This window comes from Humulus lupulus, chromosome 2 (genome assembly GCF_963169125.1).
Source record: "Humulus lupulus chromosome 2, drHumLupu1.1, whole genome shotgun sequence".
Lineage (NCBI taxonomy): Eukaryota > Viridiplantae > Streptophyta > Magnoliopsida > Rosales > Cannabaceae > Humulus > Humulus lupulus.
In genome coordinates, this window is record NC_084794.1 from 291,399,624 (window position 1) to 291,422,450 (window position 22,827).

Genomic DNA, 22,827 nt, shown 5'->3' on the forward strand with positions numbered 1-22,827 from the left:
ATATATCGACACGAGGGCATTTTTGGAAATTTTCATGGAAATTCGTAGGTTTTTGGATTTTTGTAAAAAGAATAAAAAGAAGATCTGAAAGGAAAAGAAAAAAGGAGGCATTATGACGGCAAAGGGAAAGAAACAGAGAAGAATCCACGTTTATTTCGTTTGTGTTTATTTTTATGCTTTTGAATTTTAGATTGGATGATGAAGTTTAATATTATGAACTAAATTCGTATTTAGAGTATTTTAATGTAGTCACTGGATATTCTATTCGTCTTTAATGCAATTTCTATGAATCTTTGAATTTATGGTTATCTATTGTTCTTATGTTTAATGCTTGTAATTGATTGGCCATATGTTGCATGATTATTGGTTTTAATTCAATATCTGAAAAGTGAGAATTGGAATAGCTTTAGACAATAGACATAGATTTCAATTTAGAACGAAAGTATCAAATTGGTTTGTGTAGCAATTAGGTTTTTGTTCTTAATGCGGTTTATGTGTAGAATTTATCACAGACATGTAGAAAATTCGCAGGTAAACTGAATATTTTATATCTTGAGAGAGAATAGAATTGTCATTAGTAAACTTGCTATAACCATAGATCAAAGAAACATATTAGTTGTATTATTGATTGAATAGAATTGAAGGTTGATGAAATTAGAATACTCTAATCTTTCGCTTATATTAAATTTCGTTAATTAAATTGTGCTTTCTTAGTTTATTGTTCATTGTTAATTGTCATTAAAATCTCGTTAGTCAAATAGAAATAAAAGTTTGATATTGGTAATTATTAGATCAATTCCCTGACGGAACGATAATATATTTCCACTATTATTACTTGTTTATTCGATTGCGTATACTTGCGCAGTAGTAAAAAAATTCGCAACAGTGGACTTTAGGCCTTTCACAATACATCACACTTTAGACTATTCCAAAGTTCTTAATGAAATTGAAACATTACTCACATAAAAAGTTAGTCAACATAAACTATGAGGCAATTCAACTTTCTATTGATCTCATCATGAAGAATCTAAATACTTAGACCATGTAAGGCTTCTCTAAAATTCTTCATTCGACAGAGACTATCAAATAACGGTTTTACTTGTCTCCAGATTAGATCAGTATCATAAAATATCAGCAATGTACTATATCATGTAATAATATAAACATGTCATTGTTCCCATTGATCTCTCACATAATATTACTAACGATAATATTTCAAATTGTGCATTCTGAGAATAACAATAGTCATTGTCTTGATGCCTTTCCAAAACGAATTTAATCCAATGAATTCCGGTGTCCTTGTTAGTTGTTTCCTTCTCAAGGCTTGAATGAGCCAAAAGAAATTCTAAAAATAAGAATTTAGTTCTCACATCCTTATATATTGATTTCCAAATAGCCACCACTTTACCATCCAATAATAATGCATTTTGAATAGTTCATTCCATTATAATGGTAACTAGCTATAGGCTTTAATCAATCTTAATTTATTCCTCAAATAGTCTGCTCTCAACAAGAACTGACATCAAAAAAAAATCTCTCAGTTATTATGTGATTAAGCCTAAACTTCCATGTTTTATCATATCTTATAAATCTTGATACTAACATATCAGCTTTCCGAATAAAGATTAAGAACTGCTATTGACTTAAGGTAGTTGAAACGAGAGGCTTTAGCTCTTCATAACAAAAAAAATTGGCCAAGCACGTGACTTCTCAGCTACCCTTTTTCTTTTTTCTTTTTTTATTTCTTTCCCATACTTTGGCATTATCACACTATAAATAAGAGTCTGTCACATATTAAATTTCGTACCACTACAACATTTCATATCTTCTTCTCTACTACTACTACTACTATACTACTAGTTGTTGTAGAGTCCTATTACTAAAACTAAACAAATCCCTCTTAGGCAATTCTCATCCGAAACTAAAGGAAAAATGGTTACCGTCGAGGAAGTTCGCAAGGCTCAAAGGGCTGAGGGCCCCGCTACCATCTTGGCCATCGGCACGGCCACTCCGGCCAACTGTATCCTCCAGAGTGAGTACCCGGATTACTACTTCCGCATCACCAACAGCGAGCACAAAACTGAGCTCAAGGAAAAGTTCAAGCGCATGTGTAAGTATTATTTTCAGCATCTTTTTCTTTTCTATGTTGGTATATATCAATTGTTGTGTTGTGTTAGATTCCAGCAAAACAATTGGACGGTTTCGTTTTGTGATTAAGTTCTTGTCTTTTTTATAGCTTGGTCGACCTTAATGAGACGTATAGTTTTGGTAAAAAAATAACGAGTTTTTAACGTTTTGTTCAGGTGATAAATCCATGATTAGAAAGCGTTACATGCACTTAACTGAGGAGATCCTTAAGGAGAATCCAAATCTTTGTGCCTACGAGGCACCATCGTTGGATGCCAGACAAGACATGGTGGTGGTCGAGGTGCCTAAGTTGGGCAAAGAGGCTGCTACCAAGGCCATCAAGGAATGGGGTCAGCCCAAGTCGAAGATCACCCACGTGGTCTTTTGCACCACCAGTGGTGTCGACATGCCTGGAGCTGACTACCAGCTCACCAAGCTATTGGGGCTTCGACCCTCGGTCAAGCGTTTGATGATGTACCAACAAGGATGTTTCGCCGGTGGCACGGTCCTCAGAGTCGCCAAGGACTTGGCCGAGAACAACAAGGGTGCTCGTGTTTTGGTCGTCTGTTCTGAGATCACTGCCGTCACTTTCCGTGGTCCTAACGACACCCACCTCGACAGTCTCGTGGGCCAGGCCCTTTTCGGTGATGGTTCGGCTGCTCTCATCATTGGTGCTGACCCAATTCCAGAGATCGAAAAGCCCATTTTCGAGTTGGTCTCGGCGGCCCAAACAATCCTTCCTGATAGTGATGGTGCCATCGATGGGCATCTACGTGAAGTTGGGCTCACATTTCATCTCCTCAAGGATGTTCCTGGGCTTATTTCGAAGAACATTGAGAAGAGCTTAGTCGAGGCCTTTAAGCCTTTGGGTATCTCTGATTGGAACTCACTTTTCTGGATCGCACACCCTGGTGGCCCAGCTATTTTGGACCAAGTAGAGTCCAAATTGGCCCTCAAGCCCGAGAAACTACGAGCCACTAGACACGTGCTCGGTGAGTATGGTAACATGTCAAGTGCTTGTGTGTTGTTCATTTTGGATGAGATGAGAAGGAAGTGTGCTGAGGATGGGCTCAAGACCACTGGAGAAGGACTCGAATGGGGTGTGTTGTTTGGGTTTGGGCCTGGGCTTACTGTTGAGACCGTTGTGCTTCACAGTGTGGGTATTTAGATATCTAATGGGCTCGATGGGCCCATTGCTGTGCTTTCTTCTTTTCCACTTATTGTTTGTATGCCTGTATTGGTTCTTTTTGTGATTGTTGATTTTGATTCTGTGAGGGAAACCCCACAGTAGTCTTGTCTTCTTAATGGTCTTGTTGCTCACTGTACTTTCACAGCCTAAGGGATTTGTAGCAACTTATTATATAGTGAAGAATAATATGCTCCATTTTTTGGAGTAAAGTGTCAATTTCATTAATCTTGTTATTTAAATTAAAGTATTACATAACTACATTCCTCATATTTACTTTATACATTGATGCAATTTCTCCCTCATTTTATTGCATAAGTTTAATTATAAATATTAACATATTTTTAAATGGAATACCATTAGCTTTTTTATGTATATTTAAAAAAAAAAAAATTGTGCATGTGTTGTTATTATTTATGTTGTCTTTTCCAAAGTAGCCTTTTTCTTCAAGCAAAAAGTAGACTATTAAATAACACGCCCAACACAAATTCGTTTTCAATATAAGTTTTATCGCAAATTGATTTTTCAAAAAAAAAAAAATATTTATGTCAACTTTAATAAAATATAAGTAAAATATCTGGTACATTACCTGGGCATATCGATGCACTAATTTCGGTGGTAAAATTTTGTTACTGGATATTATAATTATTTAGAGTACTTGTAAATTTTTATAAAATTTTGAATAATTTATATTACTGAAAAATAATATTTAAATAGTATGTTGCACATATGATTGTTTTTTTAATGCGCATGAAAAATAATTTATTTAAACATTATTTTTAGCACTGTAAATTATTTAAAATTTCTTAAAAATTTACATAATACTCTGAATAACTACAATATACTCATTCATATAAAAAATTTGTGCAAAATACTTCCCGAGTCTACAACTACATGAGAAAAGTCCACCGATGTGTCTCTTTTTAAGAGGTGCACCAGCTACCTAGTACCTACCCATAAATAAATAAATGTATTCAATGACAACATAATGGCAGGAATGAGAAATAAATAAAAATCTAGCCGACGCATTAATTTTGTATTTTTTTTTTGTAGGCTTTAGGAGAAAAGATATCAAATTTAATTTACCTTGGTGCTATAACAGGTTGTGGACGATTTGTAACTAGAATTCAGAAGGTTAAATTAATGGGAAATTCACAAAAATATATTAATATTTTAAAAAAAATATGAAAAATATGATAGATTACAAAAATATTAAATTTTTATGAAAAACACGGAGGGGTAAATGTGTAAATACAAAGTAACAGTGGAATACAATTTTTTTTTTTGTTAACAGTTATTACAAATTCGTAAGCATGTGTTACAGATGCGTAAACCAATTACATAAAAATATTTTTGTAAACAACATTTACAAATATATATAACTAAGTTTTATAGATTTGTAAACAAGTTTTACATTTTTATAGACAATATTTACAAAATAATTCGTTGCTAAATTTTTTTATTTTTATAACAATGATTTACATAATTAATTTTATAACTAAAAAAATTTATATTTGTGACTAATATTTTTAAAAGTAAATTGTGAATTTAGTTAACATATTTGTAACAAAAATATATAAAACTAAGTTTGTAACTAAAAGATATAATTTTATTTTATAACTAGTATATACAAAAATGTTAAATTGCATTAAACAAGTAACATATATATATTTTTAAATTGTAACTACTAATATTTGATGTAAACATAAATATTTATAAGTAAAATAAATTTATTTGTAATTATTATTATTATTAGCATACCAAAAATATGTATGAACTAATTACTAAAGAAAAAAATACTAAAAAATAACTAAAGTGTAGAGAATAGAAAAAAAAAAAAAAAAAGTAAGATATTATTGTATATATATATATAAATATTTAATTTTCAGTTTAAAAATAACATGCCCAAAAGATTTAGAATTGTATAAATATATATTTACATATATATATAATATTAGTTTGAGGAACCGGTGAAGGAACTAGAGTTTATATCGTAAATTTGTAATTATTTTATATAATCGTATATTTATATTTTTTCTCTCAAACACAGTGTAGTTTGTAGTTTATAATTAACCCTAAATTAAAGTGTATAACCTTTCTTTTTCTTTAATTAGGTCCATGAAGGTTAGTGTCATGAAACTCTTATCCTTGTTTTGAGACCTTCCATAAGTTTTTATGTTTACCTTGCTATTCCTACTTTTTTTGTTTTTGGAGTTATTTTTATTTTTCCCGCAAAAGCCTAGCTCTTTTAATTGGTTTAAATTGGGCTTATACTTATTCAAACAGTTTGTTCAGACCCATTCTTCTTAGTGTTGGTTGTTAATAGCAAGATTTGTTATGTTAATAAGTTGAACGTTCTATTTACAGATAATTTAGCTTTTATTGTCTAAATTTTCAAAGGTAGTTTTGTCTTTTGGTCGCACTTTTAACAATGCAGCTTATGGTTTAGTTAAGCATGCCCTTAGGCTAGACAATGAATGTACTTAGTTAGACGAGGTTTCTTCACCGATTGCTGAAATCTTCGTAATGCATTTTGTTTGAAATGCTATCACTTGTCCAAAAATAAAAAACCACGAAAACTATGTTATTATTATCATTTTGATGGGCTAGATTTTATTTATGTGAATCTTTTAATTTCATATTTTTAAATAGTGCATATGTTATATAAATATATAAGAATTTTTTAAAATTGTCAACTAGTTTAGATAATTATAATATTTTTTAATGACTTTGAAGTTAGATTTTATTTTGGAAGAAAATAAATAATACTAAATTCCAAGCTTGTAGACTTTACTGTAAAATGCTAGTGTTAGGAAAATTGAAAATGACTATCAAATGCAAATTATTTGAAATATCATTATTTTAAAAAATTAAGGACCTAACTACAAAATGCATATTAGGTTGATTTTTTTTTTACAATTAAGCATTTTTTATTATATTAAATTTATACGAAAGCTACTGAATATAATTATGTATTCTTATAAAAATATATTTTCTATAATTATCATTTTATCCAAATAGTTTTCTCACCCCTTTTACAATGATGCAATTTGAGGTGTCACACTCACTTCTGATGGCCATTACAAAATAAGGTAATCAACTTTAATTATTTTATTATTGTCATTATTATTATAATTTCAAATCAACTCTTTATGTCTCTCTTTAGGAGTTTTAAGCTAATCAAATAATTAACATCCACACATTTGTACATAACCATCTAGTGTCAATGTCAGAATTGATATAACAAGCAATTAAAAAAAAATTAAAGGCTAAATTGTAACTGTAAATCCAACCTATGAGCTTGACAGGTTGGTACCTCTTTTATCTAGTTTTTTTTTTTTTTTCTTGTCAAGAGATTATTATTTATAGATGGCATATCATTTCAATACTTTATTGAAAAACAAAAAGGCATCAAATTAGCACATCTTGTGAAAGTTAATTGGATAAAACGACACTTTAGAAATTACTGAAAAAAGACACTTTATGCTAGTTGGGGAGGTTGGCTACCAAAGGATGACATATTCTTATTTGAGATATTTGCGGCGAAATTATTGAAGATATACAAAATATTACACTTAGGTATTCAAGTTATTTTTTTGACAATAAAAGTATCCAAGTTCAACTTTTAGTACACCGTTAGTACCCGCCGTTACCATCTAACGAAGGGTACTAACGGTGCAAGTAAAAGTTAAATTTTGGTACTTTTGCCATAAGGAAAAAATAAACGTGCGTACTTTCATCTCAAATATTATTTTTTTCAATAACTCTTATTATAAATTTATAAATTCATAATCTCAAAAAGAATAACAAACCATTAAAATCAAAATAAATATATCAATTTTTTTTATTTTATATCTAAAAGATATGATAAAAATTATTTTTATTTTATTTTGATTGTATTGAATTGATATTTTAAGATAAAAAAAATTGGTAAAATGAATCAATATGTCAAAATTTTAACTTTGTTTAAAAAAAATTGGTAAAAGTGAATCAATTTTTTAGGATAAATAAAATTAAAATTAAAATCTAACTTTGTTTTAAATCAAATTAAAAAAATTGGATATATTTTTTTATCTTTTTTTTTTTTAATGGTTTGTTATTCTTTTTTATATTATGAATTTATAAGTTTATAATAAAAATTAACGAAAAAATATTATTTGTGGTGAAAGTACTCAAGTTATCTGAATTTGTGACGAAAGTATCCATTTTTTTTTTACGACAAAAATACAAAAGTTTAACTTTTACTTGCACAATTAGTACTTGTCGTTAACTTTATCGTTAGATGGTAGCAGCAGGTACTAACAGTACAAGTAAAAGTTGAATTTTTGTATTTTTGCTATCAAAAAATTAATTTTGGTACTTAAGTATAATATTTTGTATAACTTAAGTACTTTCGTTATAAATATTCCTTCATATTTTGACATATTTTTTTTATACATAATTAATTATTATGTTTTGAGCATCGGATACCGAATTTGTCATATTGTACATTTAAGCTTATCTAATAATGAATGTGATAAAATATATGTCAAACTTATCACATACTAACTCTATGTTTGGTTTTGGAGAAAAGTGAAGAGAGGAAGAAAAATTGTTGGCTTAATTGGAAAGAAAAGAGTGGATGAGAAAAATAAGTGGAAAAAAAGTTAGTGAACCCTACCAATATCCCTAATGGTTCTAGGATGTTTAGAATGCTCAAATGATGATCTATTGATACATAGCACTCAAAACTAGTGGTTATTGATTGTTGAAAGACCATTTTTATTTTTTTATTTCCACAAAAGTAATACTATTTATTATGAAATCATTTTAAGACTTTTTAAAAACTTATTTTAGTTTAAAAATAATTTTTAACATATTTAATCATTTACACAAAAATATAATTTTGGTTATCTGAGTTACAAAAAATCGTGTTACCAAAATAGCTTTCATCATAAATAAATATATATATAGGGAACTTCTTAGTTAGAGTCATTACTTTTCCCTGCATTTTTTATTTTTAATACTTATATAAATTATAACCAATTTTTTATATGACAACATATATGATAATTATAGTAGACATCCCATCAATTTTCAAGAAATTCTTAATAATTTACCGTATCAAAATCAGAGTTCAAATAATATGTTTTCTACGAGTATAAAAAAAATAATTCACGCGTGCAACTGATTGTTTGAACTCTGATTTCGGCACAGTAAATTATTCAAAATTTCTCAAAAATGGGGTTATAATTTCTTCAAGTGCTGAAAAATGACTACGCCCATACACTAGGGGAAAAAGTGATGCTCCTACCTAAGAAAATTCAAATATATATTATGAAAACTTAAGTCATACTTGTAACGCCCTACTACTCAAGAAGCATTACACTGTGTATTTTAAATAGTGTTAAACTCGCTTAACGAGTCATTTAGCCATAATCGTGTAAAGACACAACCGTTTTACTAAAACATTTACTTCCATACCATGGGATCCCAAAATACATTTAAAAATGTTAATTACAGTAGAAAAGTTACAACCAACCGACCTAAGCGTCAAAATAGGGTCTGACCCTAGTTCTTTTGTCAAACCTCGGTCGTGGTGGTCAAGCAGCCACATATATACACATCGTCGCCTAAGCTCTCCAACTTAATGATAGTCCAGCTTTCTTTTCTCCTTACTTGCACCACAAAGCACCCATGGGCCAAGGCTCAGCAAGAAAACTTAAACATGCTCATAAGCAATTAATAACATGTTACCAAATCATAATAAGCATGTCTAGCAGTAATAACCATACTCATGCATGCATATCATCCATATAAATGACTACAACGCCATATGGGTCAATAGCCCAAGATAAATGATTAATGAATCATACTAGGGCCCAATGCCCAAAATACATAATTAATAAATCATATTGGGGTTTCGCGTCCTAGGATATGGGTAATAAGTCACCCCTGAGCCCTTTGCCCTATCCTCTGTATAGCCAGCCTTGGAGCTGTACCAGCGTACCTGGAACTTTAGTTTTCCACAACCATTGGATCGGACAAGCGTTTAATGCGCTCATGATTAGGTCTTACCATATCGACCAACACTCAGAGCACTATTTTCTGCCCTTGACTCATAAGTCAATGTTTTTCGACTAGCATTATTGTCGTCCTTGATTGATAAGTCAATGTTTTTCGACTAACGCTGATCGCTATTGCCGTCCTTGACTAATAAGTCAATATTTTTTTACCAGCGCTATTGCCGTCCTTGACTCATAAGTCAAGTCTTTCTCAATTTTATAATGCTAATTAGCATTCATCATATAGCAAATATCCAAAAACAGAGCACTCAACATGCTTAATCAATAATCACATGCACAATCATAATCATGCGCATTCTCAGGCATCCTTGCCCTATTCACATTCTTGTTTAACAATTTGGCTCAAGCCATAATCACATGTATCACATACCGAGTGCATTTTTCTTACCTTTGGTCCAAGTACAGGTTACGAATGAATGACCCTCGAGCATGATTCTGATCCCGAGCACCTAGCAATAGCCTAGTCACAACCAAGTATAGAATCCCGTCAAAAACGAGTAAATAAAGGCTTCCAGACCGAGTCCTAGCCTCCAAGACATCGAATCCTACTAAAGCGAGTAGTAGGATTGACCCTGAGCCTTTAGGTTTGAGTTCTCGTACTCAAAACCTCCCCAAGGCCCAAAATCCCTTAAGCGTCGTGGCCCGCTCAAGTCAGAAGCCCGAGCCTCTTCCATGCCTGCACTAGTGCCGCAGCACGCCCTAGCAGGCACCGCGACTCAAAAGCCCCACACCCACCTGCTTCTCCTTTGTTCAAGAGAGTCGTAGTGCCCCAAGAACAGGGTCGCAGCTCGACCTGCAATCTCTGTTTTTCACAATCCAAATCCCTCCATAAACCTATCCAAACATAGTCAAATCTCATAAACAAAGTTCCCAAACAACTCAGCAGACCACAACCATCAAAACATAAGTTACAATACAATCAAAAAATCATCAAACACACAAAAATCCAATCAAACTTAAGAAACTCAAAACTCAGGATTTAAAGCTTGGATTACTTCTGATTGAGTCGTTTTCCAATTAAATCATTCAGCTCTCAAGCTTCTAATCTTCCTTAGGATCGTTACGACTCTAACCTTGCTTGAATCCGAGCTCTAAAACTCAAGTTTCCTTCAAAAATGCAACGAGCAGTAAAAAGGAGAACGAGAGAGAGAGAGAGAGTTTAAACATATTTCTCTTTCTGTCGGTTACTTCGAGCTTAAGTAACCTTAAGTAAAACCCAAGGCTCGGGGTCCCAAAAACACTCCCGATGATAAAATAGTCAAAATTCTCATAATTCTCTCCTGATCTCACTAAGTTCAAATATATCCTTAAATATTTGTTCCTATTACTTAATATCCCGGTAATGAACTAAATACCCAATATACTCCTTGACTCCATTCGAGTCAAGTATTGGTCCCGTTGTGACTTTCCCACTCGCTTACTCCCTAGTATCGTCTCATGTCGAGTAACCAAAATATATTCACATAATGATGTGGTCCCACACATATATGCCAAATAAACTCATAACGAGCCAAATTACGAAAATTGTCATTTTAATTAGATTCGGGCCCACATGCATATTTAATACACCTAAGCATGCATATCAAGTAATATTATAATATAACTCACATAATTATACAATGATACACATATATATCACATAATCACATAATTTTCATAAACTATCATCCTAGCTTTACGAGGCCCTATGCCTTATTAGGTAATTTGTGATATTACAATACTTAGATCAAAAGTCATGCCATGCATCAAATCCAATTATGAGACTAATATAAATACATTTATTTGAATTTTAGTCTTGATTATTTGATGTACCCTTTAAGCACTAATCTTCGAGACCTTCATTTCTTTTTTTATGCAAACTTAAATCCAACTTTATCTCATTTTGCTTAAGAGCTTTATAATACACTTTCTACACAATTAAGTAAACTTGTTAAAATCATAAATCATTTGTTTGTTATCTTCAAAATAAAAGAAACTAATATTGAGAGTCAAATAGTCAACAAATTCTTAAACATCAATCTTGCATTACACAAGCAAGAACCACATTCGTTATAACTCAATCTCCTAATACTGGCAGAGCCAAGACTAAAATATAGAGGGAGCCAAACAAAATTAACAAAGATTATACTAATATATATCTACAAAATATATAAATATATAATTTTTTTTTTAAATTTAGAGGAGATCAATATGCATTTTACATATATTTATAATAAATTGTTTAAAAAATATATATAAAAAATTAGGAAGAGCCACCTTTTACAAACTATGTCTTGTGGATTATCATAGATAGTATCAAACATACTACTAATACACAAAAGGTGGAGACTTTAAGCTTTAGAGTTATGGTGAGGATGTTGAATAAGATTAAAAAAAGATGAGTGCGAAGGAAAATCTCGTTTGCACTCTTAGATTATTTCTTAGATTTTTGAAGGGAGTTAGTGACTACCCTAGAGAAGTTGTGGTTCTACTACTGTATAATCTCATATTAATTTTTTTAATTACAAAATTAAGACGAAATAATTTTTTTTACATTACATCATATATCAGTTTCTTTATTTCTTTTTTTTACATCATTTAAATATTATATCTTTAAACACTTTTATTAATTATAACAATAGAAAAGAATAAATTTGGAGAGAGAAATAAAGAAAATTGAATAATTCAATTTTCGTTCTTTCTCTCTCCAAATTTATTAGTTTTTATTTTTTTATTTATTATTTTCTATTATTTTAATTAATAAAAAATAATTAAAGATATAATATGCAAATGATGTAGTTAAAAAAAATAGAAAAACTGATATATTGTAAAATAAAATGATTTTATCTTAATTTTGTAATTAAAAAAATATTAATGTAGGATTATAGTGGTAGAACCACAACTTGTCTAGTATAGTCAATAGCCCCTTAAAAAATCTAAAAAATAATTTTTTAAATATGTTAATTATAGATATTTGATATTTTTTAACTATAGGGAAATTGGCGGCTAAAGTCCCGTTCTTTAAAAAATGAAGCATTTAAGTCTTTGATCTTTTTTTTTTGCAGCAATAGTCCCTAATATTTATGTTTAGTCCCTATGTTAATGGACATATAACGATTTGAGGAAGATGTGCATCAATTGTGTAAAGTCAGGGACTTTTGCCAGAAAAAAAAAAGATAAGAGACTTAAATGCTGCACTCTTGTAAAAAACCAAGCACTTTAGCCGCTAATTATCATTTGTATTGTCTATGCTTTGAGTTGTATTTTCTATATATCTATTATCTTCTCTTTCTATTTATTTGTACTATTTTGTATTGAGTTGTATCTATTGTTACACCCAGATTTCGAGCCTTGAGGATTGTGATCTCGAAAGCTGGATTCGTCAAGTGTGAGCTCGCAATATCTAGATACATGTTCGCAACCTAGGCGCCGAATCTTCATAGTTGGCGGCAACCTCGAAGATGGGTAACCTCGAAGTCCTTATAAGCTCGAAAGACAGACATCGGAAGGCGTCCATTTTCGGGTGACCTTGGATCAAGAGGTCCGAGCTTGACATGAGTGTGAGCTCGAAACAAGGTGTTCTCGATGATGTTTACCGACTCTGAGCTGGTCTTGGAGAAAATAATATAACTCGTAAGTTACTCAGGGACCTAGGCTGGCATGATGCTGATGATGCTAATTGCTGATCTCGAACAGCTTAATAAGTCACTTGAAGAGACGCAGTCTACATTTATTGTTGTAACTTCCCTACAATAAAGAGATATTTATTAGTCGGTTATACGCCCCCTGGTCTTCAAGGGACGTTTCCTGGTATATAGAAGTTACAGGCTTTAAAGTCATTAAATTTATTAATATACAGAATAACTTCCCGAAACGTGTGGGATATTATTCTGAGATTTCCTCTATAAATAGAGAGGTCATGTACCATTGTAAGAGATCGAAATTTAGTGATCTTGAGAAAATCTTTGGAAATTACGTGCTTTACATTTTAAGTTGACGAAAAGCGGCATCAACATCTATCTTTCCTCTTCTGCATCTTTCTATTTATTTGTACCTTTAGTAATTAAGTTGTAAGATATATTTAATAAATTATATTTCTTACATAGAGTTGTATTTGGTTTTTTACAATTTCCATTAAAGCAAAATATATCTCTCTAATAGAATAGTTATAATCTTTGAATTTAACAATATTTCAAGTATCAAAGGCCATATTAGTAAATTTTATTTCTTAATATTCTTTTATGTAATTATTTAATTTATATTAACACTATTATTATTAGGTTAACAATACCTTAACCGAATGGTATCCTCTTCAGTTAGAATAAGTAACCACTTAAATTATTATGTGAATACATACATATGTAACTTATTAAATCTCCTTTGATTTTCAGGTGGTTTATTGGTCTTTCAACCAATATTTTTTTCTTTATAAGAGGGACTTATCTAGGCACAAGTTCTTGTTCTTCTAGTTATTTCTTTAGAATAATTATATTTGCACTCAAATATTACATACAGTGACGTGACACTATTTTTTTAAAACAGTAAGTTCCAATTTAAATATATGTGATGTACAATGTTTAGGTGCGCATATCATTACTCATTTCTTTATTAATTGTAAAAAAAAATCGTTTAATTTTTCGATATCAGTTGATCTTCGATAAAACAACTACTAGATTAGTTTTTACGTCATTTGACTAAACAATAAACTATTTAGATGAAATTGATCCCTCCATTTTTCTGATTTCTCAATTTATTCTATAGTGTTTCAATTATCTTTTTTTTTAAAAAAACAATAATAAGAATCTCTTTTTCTACTCCTTTCCTCTTATAAAAAAATAAAAATAAATAATTAATGCCCTACCAGGCCCATCTATGGTTAAGTTGTCTTAGAAGAGTTGGCAGTGGGCCTCCATTACTTAGCAGATTTCATTTCGCATGGTATCTTAGCAGCCCCACATAAACATAATTGGTTCAAATTTGTTGTCAACACTTTTAATTAATATCAATATTTTAATAAACTATTTAAGATAATATATTATCATATCAATAAGTTTATCTGAAAATTAGAGATAATATATCTCAAACATTATCTTCACATATATTTTGTATGATCTATAATTTTAAAACTATTAAGTTAATTTTAAGATTGAAAAGTAAAAAAAAATTAATATTTCCTTGATTTGCGGTTGTAATTTGCTTAAACAAGCTCAAATACATTACACATTTAAGGGCTACATGACAAGTGGAATAAATAGATCTTGAAAGAGTAATACATAAAATCTCTATATTATTATAAAAAAATTTGATACCAATTGGGTTATTTATAAATAAAAATAACATCTAAAATATAATTAATTATACATTTTTTAAGTCATGCATTAAAAAAAAATATACTTTTATATAGTAATAATTATATATACAATTATGTTTAATTTATTATTCTAATAAGTGAGTTTAAATTTAATTAAATTTATAAAACGTATGATTTATTATTTTTAAATAATTATTATTGTAAAATATCTAAAAAATATCATATTTTAATTTGTTTAATTATTTATTATTTTTAAATAATAAGAGATTATATATTATATGTAAATTTTAAATTTAAGTTTCTTTTAAAAAACAATTTGTTGTTAATTGATAATAGATTATATTATATGTTTAATATGATATTATTCTAATAAGTGAGTTTAAGTTTAATTAAATTTTATTTAAGTTATAAAACGTATGATTTTATTATTTTTAAATAATTATCATTGTAAAATATCTAAAAAAATACCATATTTTAATTTGTTTAATTATTTATTATTTTTAAATAATAAGATATTATATATTATATGTTTAATGTAATATTATATATTATTTATGAATTTTAAATTTAGGTTTCTTGTTAGTTTTTTTTAAAAATAATTTATTGCTAATTGATAGTAGATTATATTATATGTTTAATATAATATTATTCTAATAAGTGAGTTTAAGTGTAATTAAATTTTATTTAAGTTATAAAACGTATGATGTTATTATTTTTAAATAATTATCATTGTAAAATATCTAAAAAAATACCATATTTTAATTTGTTTAATTATTTATTATTTTTAAATAATTATCATTGGAAAATATCTCAAAAATATCCTATCTTCATTTTTTAAATTATTTATTTTAGTTTATTTAAGTTTAAGTGATATTTACAAACTACCATTAAATATAAGAATCTTCCATTAAAGTTAACATTAAAAAAATAAAAAACCTTTAAAATTAAGAATTTCTGTTATCTACTGAATTATTATATAGAAGTGTAACGACCCAACGATCTATGAAACTTAGGTCATTAAACCCACTAGACATAAGCAGAACTTTGAAAAGAACATACACAAGAAAATTCATAACTTTATTGAAAACTTTAAAGAAACAATATTTGTAATACATAAATGAGTTCATTGTTTTAAAATAAGACATAACTTTAAATAAAATTGTTTACAAAGCTACATGCGGAAAAATACATAAAAACATAATTTTAAAGAGACTAAAAAAAACGTTGTCCTCGAATCGACACGCAGTCCATCCATTCCATTCACCTCCATACACACACCAAGCTTCCAAGAATCATTCCGCCTCTGCATCTATTTTCCTGCATCATACTAAAAGAAAATGAGTGAGTTTAATGCCCAACAAGGAAAAACTACTAACAACATAAACATACACATAAATCATATCATAACATATGCTATAAACATATCATAACATATACTAAAAACATATCATAACATATACTATATAAGACTATACTAATAATGACCATTATGACATGTGATAAACCATCTACGTCTCCTGTCTAATATTTGAGGTAGGTTAGATTACATGTAGTGTATGATAACCCATCTACGTCCCCTGTCTAATATTTGAGGTAGGGTAAATCATAACATAACATATAAAAACATAAACTTATCATAACATATTAAACATAACATAACATAAAAACATAACATATCATACAAATATACAAGATCTAGCCTATTTTCCTTACCAAAATACGGGGATGATGAGAACAAGTTCAGGATTTTGGAACACTCCTAAAAACCATTAATAGAGATGTGAGTTTTCTAAAAAAAAGAGATGAAGAGAAATGAACTAAACCATCGAGAAGATACTTACCAACAAGAAATCTCAAGTTTGAAGAACTTAGATGCCTAACCAAGAATAGAGAAGATTGTGTTAGGATTTGAGTAGAGAAAAACTATAAGAACTAGTGAAACAATATAGAAAAGGAACTAAGAATAGGAATACCTTTGAAATTGCTATGACCGAACTACACCTCAAAACCAAAATACACTCTATAAACCTTACTTCCCAAGTGTCTAATAAGCTTATAACCCCAATCCAAGTGTTTATCACTCTATAGTCTCACTAGCACCTAGAAGACTTTGATCAATGCTTGAAGAATGAATGAAAATGCTTGGTGCTAGGTCCTATTTATAAAGTTATAAGAATAAAAATATTATTTTTGGCTTTGAATAAAAATAATGAATTTAATTGAAAATATTTGAATATTCTTCAGCCAAAGGCTTAGGACTTGGTCAAATTGTTCAGTGAGAGGTTTAAGAAGTTCTTGATTTTTAAAAACAAAAATAATCAAAACAAATAGAATCATAACTTCTAACTCCCTAAATCTCGTAACTTTAAACTAACCTACAGTAAAATCAATATATATGGAGCTGTAGAACTCCTATTTAGAATATCTTTATACCGTTAGAAAGCTAATTAAATTATTTACAATTTTTTAGAAATACTATTTTTCGAAATTCATAACATAACTGGGTCAAAAATAAGTCGGAAGTTACAGTACCCTAAAGTTACGAAAAAAAATCTATTTAATTATCTAAATAACAACCTAATCCACAAATAAATAAAATTGTGATAAATATCATGCTCCTAACAGATTCTGGTGAAGACTAAGTCTTATATTTCCCTTATTTTATCATTTAAATAATAATTCCTTGATAATAATGTATATGACAAGTGTCATAATCCTATTGGCTCTATTTAAACCTTATGTTATAATAATAATCATATTAATAACCAGCAATATTAATCAAACCTTATGTTATAATTAATATTCTTAAACTATAGGTTAAACTTATAAAATCCATAACTATTGCTATGAGTTTCCAACTAAATCCCGGCTTGAACCAAAATCCACAGTATTAAACATACTATAACTACTACTAGCTATTACTATTAGTATTACTATCTAACTAGCTAAGTAAAGTTCTTGGACTCTACAAAAAGAAATAATACATCATACGGATAAAATTAAGGATTTATTACACATTTAAATTACTTAAATTATTTTTAAATATGTAATAGTCATTAAGGAATTTTATTGTTATACTTTTTTGGTGTTTTGAAATATTTTTACATCAATACTTCTATTCAATTATAAGCTCATAGTTAGAATGTAGTTTGTTTGGACCAAAAGTATTCTTATATAAATGTTTTACTGAGTTTATTTGTAATCATATACAATTATATTACTAGTTTCTCATAGTTTAATATTTATTTAGATTTATATATTCTGATTGGGTATTAATGTTTTTTTTTTGAAAAAAACAATGTCAGGCACATAATTTTTAAATCTTAAATCATCTATTAGCTATGAATCAAAAAGCTTTCAAGTTAACACAAACAATTCTCTAGAAAAAATAAAATGGCTACAATTTGGCCGTTTAAACGTAATTCCACATTTGTTTTTAAATTCTAAAAAAAAACTAAATTAAATTTAGTCTTGAGTCTATTTTTTGTCAAATCAATTAAATATTTTTAATTTTAATATCTTAAATTCAAGGACCGAAATAGTATATTCCTAAAAATAATTATAGAAAAAAAAAAGAATTATGAGAAAGAACCTAAAATTATTAAATATTGAAATTTAAGCACAACTGTATGCCATAATTAGCAAAATTGGTCAAACATGCCCTTCTCCAATTAAGAATTATAAATTTACCCGAAGTTTTCAATTGCATTAAAATAAGAATCCAGGCCAGGGTCCATGTATTAGAATTGCAAGTTAACTTAGTTTCTTGAAAATAGTTACAGTTTTATTAGTTATATATAAATATATTAGAATAAGCTATATCTAAATATTACCATTGTGGGACCAAATATTTTGATTTCTAATTAAAATACATTCACCCTGGCTTGGATTCTTAATTAAAGGATATGTTTGACCAATTTTGCCAATTATGGCATACAGTTGTGCTTGATTTAATCATTGTAATTAAGAAAAATAAAATATACATTATCTGAGTTATAATTTTAAATTTCTTAAGGTATTAGTTTATTGAAAGATTGCCAATGTATTATCCAAGACTATTTTATTTGTTCTTCAATGAATTTATTTACTTATTTGTCGGTTGAATTCACATTTTTGAGGGAAATGAGTGTCTTTCGTGTTGATTGGTTTATCATTCAAATACAATTTTATATTTTTTAATTCTTAAAATAGAAATGACTCACATAATTATTGATTTGTAGGTTATTTTAAAAGTAAATTCAAAACAAATTTTGGAAAATAAACAAACTTTTACACATAAAAATTGAAAACGATATTTTATCGTTTCCTACAATTTCTTTAGCTTTTAGAGGGACCCATGTTATTTTAAATGTAAAATTACTAACCAATCAAAAATATAGAAAATGAAAATATTATTTTCAAATTAATTAACAATCCAAATATATTATTTTTGAATATCGAACCAATCAAGCCCTTTGTTTCGATATTCCTCGGCAACCAAATTGTTAGTAAGATGTCATTCCTTGCCCAATTAAGATGATTTTGATTTGGTTATGTTTTTTGTGTTTGTCTTTGTGATCTCTCCTTAAGTGGTTCATTGTCTTTGTTCAAACAATGTTCATTGTGCCATGTTGATTAGAGTGAAGGAAACGCGATTGAGATTGGATGGGAATTGCCTTCCCTATCTCTGTCCATGCTCCCTGTCTAGCTTAATTCCTATTTAAGTTTCGTGTCTCTAATTATTGTCTAGCTTAATCCTTGTTGAAGGGAGTGACAATGAATCTTTGTTGAGGTTAGATTCATTTGTGAAAAATAAAGTTTGTGTTTGGTAAATTTTTTATTTTTGAATTTTTTAAACATAAAAATAAAAAATTTATTTTTGTTTTGTATTTTTAAAAAATAAAAATATGTCTGGTAACTATTTTTATTTTTTATTTTTAAAAACAAAAAATAATAAATACGTTTGCTAACTTTTTTATTTTTATTTTTTGTTTAACAATATAAAATGAGGTGTTGATTTGAAGAAGAGAAGAAAAAAAAACCGAAAAGTAAAAAACGGTTTAATTTTTTTTTGAAAGTAAACAAATTTTATTTTCAAAATTTAATGAATTTTAATTAAATTTTTTTTAAATAATAAATAAAAATAGAGTTACCAAACATTTTGTGTTTAATTTTCAAATTCTTAATTAATTAAATAAAAAATTATTTTTTTAAGTTTTACCAAACAACTCCAAAATTATTTTAACAAAATCTAAAATAATACAATATATATACATATTAATAATAGAATCACAAATTTAAAATATCTCTTCTATATAAAAAAAAGTGTAGACAACATAAGTTTTTTATTTTAACAGTTTTTTTATAACTTTAACGAAATATTTTAAATATTTAACGAAATATGCTTTTAAAATAAATTAAAATATATATTTATTAATTATATTAATATAAATTTAAATTCTTATAAAATATCATTATTATAATAATATTTAATGCAAGTATAAATATTTAATAATTATATTAATATAAATTCACATGTTATAAGATGTTATTATGATAATAGTGTATAATATATAATTTTATTTTTTACTAATTATATTAATATGAATTCAAATATTATTATTATTATAATAATAATATTTAGTACAAGACTAGATATTTAATAATTATATTAAAATAAATTAAAATATCATTATAATAATAATATATAATACATAATCTTAATTTTTATGAAAAAATTATCATTTATATTTAAAAAGAAAACATATTAATTTTTGTAAGTATGATATTTTCTAGTATTTTTAACATAAATATGAAGACAAAAATTAGGCTACCCAAACCTAAAGCCTCCTTTTCGTGGATGCAATTATTTCGACACACATTAATATGATTGACTTTAGAGTAGTTGTTTTATTAGCATATAAGAATATTATAGCATCCTTGAAAAAATTGCTACAAAGTAGAAAATACCTTAATACACAACCAAAGGGCCACACTTTAGGTTCCTTCGGTTAGAAACTTTCAAAATAAATAATTTCTTACAAGAATGATCGATTGATTTTTTTTTTTTATATACGGTGGTTTATGATAAATGTCTCTTATCGATGTTTCAGGTAGAAGCACTAGTTCTATTGGTGAGACTAACATGAGTTCGAGGAATTGACCTACCTATTAAAGCTTTATTTACTAACTCTTTGTCTTTTGTCAAAGTTTTGGATAATACTATTGTGTATCACAATGAGATGAGAGTCATTTTTTCGGATATAAAAATTTTATTGTCTAACTTTCTGGAGGCATATCTTTCTCATTTTAGTCGTAATTTTAATATTATGGCTCATTGATTGGCTAAGTATGCCCTTAGGCTAGACAATAAGCTTTTTTGGATGTTTGAGATCCATCCTCCTATTTGTACTTGTGAACATCAACATTTATCGAATTCAGTATTTCTTGAAGAAAAAAAAGCCTCTAAATAAAAAATAATATAAATTGAGAAATAAAATAATTAAAATTATGATTTCATAAATTTATTCAATTGTGAACTTCTTAAATATAATTTTACTAAAACCCAATAAATACTAGAACCGGCGCTGCCTACACCTTATGATAAATTCAACTTTAGTAAAATCCATAGGTGATTAAAAAAAAACCTTTATTTAATAAGATATACAATATATTTAATAATTGCATGTTATTAAACTTATATTTGATAAAAGAAAAAAGAAAAAGAGCAACGAAAGTACAATTTTTGCATCTTATATAGAAGCACAAAACCAAGAAAAAGCATTTGAGTGTTTGATAGGGAACACGATAAGATATTAAAAGACTCTAAATTAATATTTAAAAAAAAAACTAAAAAAGTGAATGAAATAGGTAGGAAAGTTGCTATTAATATATTTATTTATTTATTAATTTTTAAAAAAGAAAAGTGATAGATATGGTCATGGTTGACTCATATTAGGGTGTAAAATTCAGGTAGACGCTATTCATTGTGCCTAAAATGACGGTTGAATGTTCATTATTTAAGAAAAGTCATAGAAATAGAAAGCTATGTTTTCCATACATATAATATTATAAAATTGTGTATATTTATTTATTATATTAATTTCTATAAATAAACTTTGTTTGAAAGGACAAGACGATGTCTTTGGTTTTGGACAAAGAAGGGGGCAAAAGAACTATGCTAGTGAGACTGAGAATTATGTGACTATTTACAAAAGAACAATATTTTTCGATATGTGCTTCAAAGCTAAAACAAATTAGGAGGGAATCTTCCCTTGTTGGGAGTGTCTTTGTTATTGGATTTTCACACTATTATTATCCTACTTAATATGATTGAGTTGTTTTCTTTGTGAGGTCTGTGTGGTTCTTTAAGCATCGTTTGAGGGTATGTTATTTTATTGTAAGTGTCTTTATTTTTTAATCTTCACACTATCGTCATCTTAATTAATATGATTGAGTCGTTTTTTTTGTAAGATCTATGCAGTTCTTTAATCATCGTTTGATGGTATGTTACCTTATTGCAAGTGTCTTTGTTCTTGGGTTTTCATACTATAATCATCGTAATTGATATGATTGAGTCGTTTTTTTTGTGAGATCTGTACGATTTTTTAAGTAATGTTTGAGGGTATGTTACCTTATTGTAAATGTCTTTGTTTTTGAGTTTTCACACTATTATCATCGTAATTGATATGATTGAGTCGTTTTCTTTGTGAGATTTGAGCGGTTCTTTAAGCATCGATTGTCCTGTAAAACCTTGTTCACTATTAAAAGATTGTTTATTTCCTTAAAAACAAACTTTAAATTATAAAAAAATTCATATTTTTTTACACTCTAATATTTGAAAGATAAGAGAAGCTAAACATATACTTTTTTATTCTTAATTTTTTTTACTTTCTTGTCTCATTGCATAACATATGCATTTTATTAATAATTAATATTTTATTAAATTATATAATTTTGAGTAATACTAATATCTGCTTATCAAGTATAAAAAGAGAATAATGTAATTCACACAAATAAATATATTTTTATAAACTCATTTTCTTTTACAAAATAGATTATAATATCATTTAAGGAAATTCAATCAAATTTTATTTTGTATTGACCAAAATTAATTCAAAAAAAAAAAAGAAAAGAAACTTAGTTATGAGTTCAGGTCAAGTAACTATCATCTTGAAGAA

General features: G+C 27.9%; 1 protein-coding gene across 1 annotated transcript; it reads left to right on the top strand.

The window, feature by feature from the left end:
* The first annotated feature begins 1,791 nt into the window (after positions 1–1,791).
* On the top strand, positions 1,792–3,537 carry LOC133819766 (chalcone synthase H3). The gene is made up of 2 exons (XM_062253101.1): positions 1,792–2,110; positions 2,304–3,537. The coding sequence occupies exons 1-2, from the start codon at positions 1,933–1,935 to the stop codon at positions 3,293–3,295; spliced, it is 1,170 nt and encodes a 389-aa protein (XP_062109085.1). The 5' UTR covers positions 1,792–1,932; the 3' UTR covers positions 3,296–3,537.
* The last annotated feature ends 19,290 nt before the right edge of the window (positions 3,538–22,827 follow it).